Source organism: Nelumbo nucifera, chromosome 2 (genome assembly GCF_055504915.1).
Source record: "Nelumbo nucifera cultivar China Antique chromosome 2, China Antique-T2T, whole genome shotgun sequence".
NCBI lineage: Eukaryota > Viridiplantae > Streptophyta > Magnoliopsida > Proteales > Nelumbonaceae > Nelumbo > Nelumbo nucifera.
Genome location: NC_142650.1, coordinates 105,350,476 through 105,359,033, shown reverse-complemented (window position 1 = coordinate 105,359,033; position 8,558 = coordinate 105,350,476). Strand labels below are relative to the sequence as shown.

Here is an 8,558-nt window from a genome sequence, read left to right as displayed (position 1 = left end):
GAACTTTACTCCTGGTAGAGGGGTGGCGTCCACTTTAGTTAAATTTTCTAAACCATTATCAAAGGGAAGAAAAAGAAATTACAGGGAGGACGTAGCACTCAGGAAATAAAGAATACACATATGATCTTCTGTAATCAAATTCAGCAATTTAATAGTGAAGAAATTTTCTTCTAGACATATTTGGAAATTTTCTTCTAGATATATTTGGAAATTTTCACTTATAAATTCTATAGAAACATGCAAAACTCCTAATTTACATAGTTATTTCATATAAGGAGCACTATGATGTCCTAATATAACATGCCAAATATCCAATAATTCACTCATTTAAGTAGAAGAAAAAGCATTATATCATTTATTATAGTATCAGATATATTCAGTACACACACTCCGCCAGCATTATATCATTTTCTAATGAATACATTATTTCTAGCGAACACAACCATGTCTGTTTTAAAATCAATCATACTTTGTTGAGTGCACGTGACACAAGGTTTCATTTTATTTCTGGCACATGCAGCACGTCATTTAGCATTAGGATCTTTCTTAAAGTCAGTTTTCAAAAACATTGATTTTCCCTTGTCGTGATAACTTTTGAAGTTTATGAGTTTCCCATGAAGACTTGCTTTCCTTTAGGCTCTGTTTGGATTATGGGATGGGGATGAGAAAAAGGAAAGACGTGGGATGGCAGATTCCAAAATCATGGAATCAGGGTCACACCAAAATAGTGTGACCCCAATGGAAAAACTGGGAAATCACTGTTACCACTTACCATCACGATGAACAGAGGAGGGAAGGCCAAGAAAAGCAAACCAGCAACTACGAAGAGGAAGGAGAGAAACAGTGCGACTCCGTCTTCCTCCCTTTCTCCCTTTCTCAGTGACGACAAACAGACGGTAGTCCCATCTCTGTCCCTGGGTTCATCTTCCTCTTCTCTCTGTCCCTGTCTCCCTTTCTCAATGTGACTCCATCTTCCTCTTCTCTCTTCTCCCTCACCGTCTTCTCTCTCCTCCCTCTGTCTTCTCTCTTCTTCCTCTTCAGACTATGACGGGCTCAACGGGAGTCACCTCTGTTCGTGAAGTTCCTGGCAAGAGTCGCCTCTGTTCGTGAAGTTCCTAGCGAAGCTCCTGGTGAGAGTCGCCTCTGTTCGAGCTTGCAGAGCAGCCCTTATTTAGTTCTCGGTGTCTATGAAGACGAAGAAGAATGAAAACTCAAAATCTCTGACTTCAAAATTCGCCCCTTTCTTGATTTCCTATGCTGCAGACAATTCAATCAAGATACTTTAACTGCGCAAAGTATAAAAAGAAAGTCTTTTGCAATGCAAATGAAATTAAAATTAAGAAAACTAAAAAAAAGAACAATCTATGAATTGAAATATTCTCACACATTCCAACTTATAATTAGAAGTTGATCAAAAAAGCTAGGAAGTATGAAGATCAAGCAGTGTCCTTCAAAGCCTTAAACATTGTAAAAGAAAGAAGGACAAATACCAAAAGATGAGTCAATTACATTCAGAGTCTACAAATCTTTCGAGATGGAGCTTCAATGCAACCTACCAAAGAAATCGAGGAAGAAGACTGGTAACTGATTTCCTTGATCTCTCAAACTCGAACAAGGAAACCCTTCTCGTCGATCTGTTGCCTCTATTCGTAAAGTTGTTAGCGAAGCTCCTGGCGAGAGTCACCTCTATTCATGAAGCTCCTGGTGAATCATCTTCATCATCGGCAAAGCTCCTAGCGAGAGTTACCTCTATTCGTGAAGTTCCTAAAGCCGTGCCTCTGTTCGTGAAGTTCCTAAAGTTGTGCCTCTGTTCGTGAAGTTCCTGATCAAGGATGAATGATAGAGGAAGGTGAACAGTACTTTCCCATCCCATCCCATCCCACCCAAATCTTCCCACAAACCAAACGGAGCCTTAGTTAGAGTTGTATACTCATAGAAGGATCCATGGTCCCTACGTATGTGCTTAGTAGCACTAATGCCCTATACCTACTTTTTAGTTTCTCAACCAAGTTTGCTTTAGTTACCTTGGCTACAATAATATTTGCCTTAGTCAAGTTGATATTTGGTTTCTTAGACTCCTCCTTTCGGTGATGGAATTCATTCTTGTAGTGCCTGGGTTTACTACATACATAACATTTTCCTTTCTTCTGTTTCTTCATAAACTTTGCCACTTTTCACATTTAAACTCTTTTTGAATTTTGTAGTCATTTCCTCTACCAAATTGGTTTTGGAAATCTAATTTTTCTCTACTTGATCCTTTTTTCTATTATTTTCTTCCATTTTGATCTGGATTGCCACTTGATCCCAATTAGTGTCATTTTTTTTACACTTCATAGTTGTTTTGAAATCATTACATGTATGAGGCAATTTCTTTATGAGAGAATCAACAACAAATTCATTGGACAATACCATTCCCTCTTTTGCTAGTTCCCTCACAAGCACTTAAAACTCATTAGACATGTCCATGTCTTTTTAATGGTACAATGCAGGAAATAGGCAATAACATATTTCTTCTTTTCAACATCTTTCAAAGTATGTTTCTTGCCCAGGGTATTCCAAATTTCATAGGCAAAGTTGTACAAGTATTGTAAAGTTCATTGGATAAGAAAATTAGGATGTGGTACTTACATGGGTGATTAGCCATGAACTAGTGTTCTACATTGATAAAATGGGCTGCTTCCTCCATGTTTATTGAGTCTGGTTCAATCAAAGCAAAGGCTACCCCTAATTGTTCTAAGGCAAAGAGAAGGAATTGTCTCCAATGCTTGTAATTGGTTCCATTAAATGGTTCAATCTTGGAGAAATATGGAATTATTGACAACATCTAATTTCCTATGATAGGGGCAAAAGAGATAGACTCCATAAATGTGATTTTATGATTGCTGTAAAAATAATATTAGAAGGGAGAATGGAACTTGTTGTCCAATGCTTTCCGAACCTAGAGTGCAATAGTGTTGCAGAATTGGTACTGAAAGTAACACCACATTGAGAAATTATAGTTTAAAATGGGTTGAATCGTGCCACTTAGTCACTCTCCTTAAAATTGCATTTTCCCCCTATGGTGCAGCCGAGTAATTGTAAATCGGTTTCCAAGATGAAGTGGTGTATGTTTTATTCTGCACCACCGGGTTAATCAACAAACTGTTTATAGAGTGCTCTCAGCCACTCGAATGGACACAAATGTGTCCTTTTAGAGGCAATTGTTGGAAGAGACACAGAGAGCTAAACATAAAGAGGTACAAAAAAGGATCATTTACACTTGGTTTGGTGCACACATGGAGGGTAATACTTGGATAATTGCTGCACTCAAAAATCGTTTTTTTTTTTTCTATGGAACCACTAATACCAAAAGATAACATGGATAAATCGATCAATTCTGATACTGATCAACTCACCTATTCTTGTTTACTGAAAAACAAACGAGGCCTCTCATGTGGGAAGTAGAAAGTAGTTGGCAATACCGAACAACCGGTCAAATATTTCCATATATCTAGTGTGTTGAGTATTGAAGGTTGAGGCGAATTTTGATCAGCTACCAATATAGACATGTCAAACGGGTTACATGGAAAATTGGAATCCACATGGGTCATCGGGTTAGACTGCAATTCCCCCCACCACCCACCCACTTGGAGCTGTCATCGAGTTGAGTCTGGGTCGGAACTAGATAGAATCAAAACTATTCTAACATGAAATATTGAGGACCTGGAACTGACCCAAACTTGATAGGTTCTATAACTTTTAGACCTAGGACCGAATTGACCAGTTCTCAAGACAATTGGGTTTGACCCAACAAAGCCGATTATACTAAATAAATAAATAAATATGTAGATATAAATCAGGTCGGGTCTGAATCGGTTTAGGACAAGATGAAACCAGTTTTGAATCGATAATAATTGAGACACTATGGGGGTGTTCCTTTGTTGGATTTTGAGAGGGGGGAAAGTTGGTCAATAGTATTTTGTTTCCCATTAACCAAGAATCCTATGTTCATTTTTCAGATTAATGTGGGGACTAGTGAAATTTTATTTTCTTGGGTATCACTTACCTCCTAGGTGGGTAAATAACTTTCCCACCTAGGAAAAAGTTGCTAACACTTGAATGGGACAAAAATGCCCATTTTAATAATGGATTTTTATGACTAAAATGGTCATTACCTTATTTACCTGAGAAATAAAAGAACATGGATAAATACACTTACCTGAATAAGTATTTCCTAAAAAAAACTTAACCAGATAATTGCATTTACCCAGATAAATAACTTACCGAAAAACGAATAGGGCCTATATTAAAACCTAAAACCAGTCCATCGATTCCAATTTGTGGAACTAAAAACCGCCCCCCTCCTGACTCCAAAAAAAAAATCAGAAAGGGGTAATTTGAGTTCAATCTACCCCCAGACTTCATAACAAGATTGTATAATTGGGTTCAGTGTCAAAGGGGGATTCCCAATTCGGGGATGCTGTTTATTGGTGGATGGGGAGACTTAATAAATGATTTGTCAAGGGGATTACCGATTTACTCACGGGGATGCTATTTTGGGGGATGGGGAGACTTGGGGGGATTCCCAATTCCATCGGAAGAAGGGGAGACTTAATAAATGATTTCTGGGCAGGGGTATACAGTTTACTGAACTCTTAAATCTTAAAATGGACAAAATAAAAAAATAAAAAAGAAAAGAAGACTTGTCATGTGCACATGTGGTAATTTCGTATCCCTTACCTTATCTTAGTATTCATCGCAGATTCCATTATTTTAAAATTAAACCTAGCACCATTCATTTCGTATTTCATACGCTTGTATTCATAGCAGATTCTAGACCTTGACCTTGACCTTGACTTGACGTTGACCCGAGCAGTTGGTTCATGACTTGGTATCCGTTTGGGAGGGCTTTTGTATTTTGCACGGATTAAGTCATTAAAATTTAAAAGCTAAGATATAATTTCACCAGAAAGTTATTTTTGGGCTAATGTAAGCTTATCTTTGACTTCTTCTGGTTTCTTACTAAACACGACTATTACTTTTGGGGCTTTTAGCAAGAAAACGCTGCTTAAAACCCTCCCAAACGGGCACTTGGACGGAAGCCATCATCATGATTCGTGAGTTAAAACAGAACTCCACAAGTCAAGTCCAGTTACTATTTCGGGGAAATTTAATTTCTCCCATGAGAGTCAAGTCAAGACGCGGTTGCATGTGGTCCGACGACTATTCCATTGACGCGTAAGATGCGACCACGCCTATAAATATGTTAGTTGTAGACCGGCTCCTTCCCTCATCAGTCACCAGCGCTAAACAAAATCACATCAAAATTGCTTAGACATGGCAGCCAGACCAGTAGTTGTGCTTCTTTCTCTTCTGTTATTTGCCCTGGCTGTGAGGTCACAAGCAGGAGGAATAGCAGTGTATTGGGGCCAAGACGGAGGAGAAGGTAGTTTGGCTGATACATGTGCCACAGGCAACTATCAGTTTGTGAACGTTGCCTTTCTAGTTGCATTTGGCAATGGCCAGACTCCACAGCTCAATTTAGCTGGCCATTGTGACCCAGCCTCAAATGGTTGCACCGGTTTGAGTAGTGATATAAAAGCTTGCCAGAGCAAAGGCATTAAAGTGCTTCTTTCCCTTGGAGGTAGCTCTGGAGGCTACTCCCTTTCTTCTGCGGATGATGCTCAGCAAGTCGCAAACTACCTTTGGAACAACTTCTTGGGAGGCCAGTCAGATTCACGTCCATTAGGGGACGCTGTTCTGGACGGAATCGACTTTGACATCGAGGGTGGCACGACCCAGCACTGGGACGAGTTGGCTAAGGCTCTTAATGGATTCGGTTCTAAGGTTTACTTGAGTGCTGCTCCGCAATGCCCCTACCCAGATGCATGGCTTAATGGTGCAATTCAAACTGGCCTCTTTGATTACGTCTGGGTCCAGTTCTATAACAATCCTCCATGTCAGTATGCCGGAAGTGCTGACAATCTTATAAGCGCTTGGAACCAATGGACCTCGTCGGTTCCCAATAGTCAGATCTTCTTGGGGCTGCCTGCCGATTCAAGTGCAGCCCCCAGCGGTGGCTACATCCCGCCAGACACACTAGTGTCTCAGGTTCTACCCTCTATTCAGTCTTCTTCCAATTATGGTGGTGTGATGCTGTGGTCCAAGTCTTCTGACAATGGCTACAGTTCTTCTATTAAGAACAGCGTTTGATTTCAAGTGCTGTTCTTCTTATTACATGCATGGCCTCATTGTTCTTGGTCCAAATAAATTTTAGTTTCTCCCTTCATAGCAATTTAGCAGTAATTATGCCTTAATTTGCATCTCAAGTTCTACCCTCCAGTACTCAGTCTTCTTCCATATTTGGTGGTGTTGTTCTTACATGGGCTGATTGTTCTTGGTCCAAATAAATTTTAGTGTCTTACTTCATAATTCGGTTAGCTAAGTATGCCTTTAATTCCATGTCAAAAATAAATGGATTCTTTTTGGAATGTATTCTGAAAAATCTGCCAATGAATTGAATTTGCAATTTGCCACGTAAAATCAACGGGTGTCATACGTACCTCCCTCGCTCCTTCTCTTTCTATTGGCTGCTAAAATATTTAGGAAAAATTATTCTTAGGCTTATATTGAAATCTTGGAGACTTCGATGTAAAATCGTTTACCATTCCCGATAAAAAATATCAAGCCATTTGACTCCTTTCTCACTCTAGTTTCTTTTTTTTGTTTTAAGCCCGAAGGCAATTCCTTTCAAATTTTTTTTTTTTTGATTCGCCAGCAAATTACGAAACAAAACAAAAACAAGAAAGGAACAACAATCTAGTCCATGACACAGACGGGGAGTTGACACTCCGATCCATGACATCAAGCAGTAACAAGTGAGAAAAATCTGTCGTTCAAGGTGGTCCATCCCAGATTTAATTGTGAGAAACCTGGAGTAGTGATGCCATTTTAAGAAGCAGTTCCTATCAATGATGTTAGAAATTTCTCTCTTAAGACCACTCAGCCTCCATGGAGCCAAGTTATTCGAGATCCATCCCAGATTTGCGAGAAAATTGATACATTGATTAGCCTCCCTGTAGCAGTGATACAATTTTACGCACGAGTATCTATCAGTGATTTTAGAAATCTCTCTTTTGACCACTCAGCCTCCATGGAGCCAACCTGTTTGAGTTTAGTAGATGAATGGTAGAAAGTGAATCAGATTCCAGGACAATTCTCCTTAACCCCAAGTCCCAGGCAAGTCCTAGTTTGAAACTCCAAAGTTCAACAAAATCATTTGTAGTTCAATGTCATGAAACCGCCCCTCAAGTACAGTTCCTCCATCACGTATTTTGGGTAGCACAGTTGGTGTTTTAATTCATTCTTCATCAGGAGGTTTCTAGCAGATCTTTTTCTAGTTCTTGCTGTTGCTCCTATTCTCACAAGGGTTTCCATAATTTTGATCATATTGGAAGTTTTTGACAAATATTTTATACATGAAATTGAATGTTTTGGTTCAGGTTTGATGTTAAAAATCATATTGTTCCTTTCCCTCGATGCCAGTGTGGTAGAAAAACAAAGCCATGTTTGATGTTTACAAGTTGCAATTTTAAATTTCAACCAGTCCTTTAGGCTGTGTTTGGAAACGATTTTCAACATCCCATCTTTTGGCAGTTAGATCTTCCGCGTGCCAAATGGAAATAGACCGATTTTCGGTCTTCCCAGCTTGTAAACAGTCGAAAGACCGCACGGAAAGACACGCCAAACGGGCCCTTAATAAGATGAAAGGCAAAAGGCATGTTTATCAGTTTCTTATATTTTATTCGATTGTGATACCAGAAAAATTTATAACCAAAAAACCGATATCATAAAAGAGGTGATTAAACGTGTGGTGTTCATATCCACTGATTGGTTAAATACTTAAATATTTTTTGGTACCATGTCATTCCCGTATCTTACAAGTTGCTAAACACTTTGTAATTTGGTGCTCTGTCATGTTGTCCTACTTGCCATCACAAACACTAAGGTTATGTTTGGTTTGATGGAAAAGATAGGGAAAGGAAGAGAAAGGTAGGGCTTGTAAAATCACAAGGTTTCCCTACCTCTTCTAAGTGACTTAAAAGAGACCACGGTGGCATTTGATAATGCAAAAATGGGGTTTGATATCTAAAACTCATTTTTTAGAGGTTGGGAGTTACTTAATGTGCCTACTTTTTTTTTTTAACCCCAAACTTTACTCCAGGTGGAGGGGCGACCACCTTAAATTTTATTGATCATTTTCAAAGGGAAATTTGTAATAACAGGGGAGGACTTAGCCCGCCTTGCCCCATGACCCAAGCATGCATAGCTCTCCCTTACCACCTCAGGCCCACCAAAAAAAAAGAGAGAAAAATTCTAAACAAGAGCGGGGGACAACATAGCCCCTTGCCCCTAATCCAACTAGATACAAACACTCTCTCATAACCTCAATCCCCTATGAGAGGAATAAAATAGGAAATAAAAGGGAATTTAAGCTTCATTACAAAAACGGACTCTTGGAATAGCTAGACCTTGATTGTCTTGAGCAATCAAAGTTCTCACGTGATCCATTAAGTCAG

At 39.2% G+C, this 8,558-nt stretch overlaps 1 protein-coding gene across 1 annotated transcript; it reads left to right on the top strand.

The window, feature by feature from the left end:
- Positions 1–5,277: 5,277 nt before the first annotated feature.
- On the top strand, positions 5,278–6,603 carry LOC104603515 (acidic endochitinase-like). Its single transcript, XM_010267569.2, has one exon. The coding sequence runs from the start codon at positions 5,317–5,319 to the stop codon at positions 6,190–6,192; it is 876 nt and encodes a 291-aa protein (XP_010265871.2). The 5' UTR covers positions 5,278–5,316; the 3' UTR covers positions 6,193–6,603.
- Positions 6,604–8,558: the final 1,955 nt, after the last annotated feature.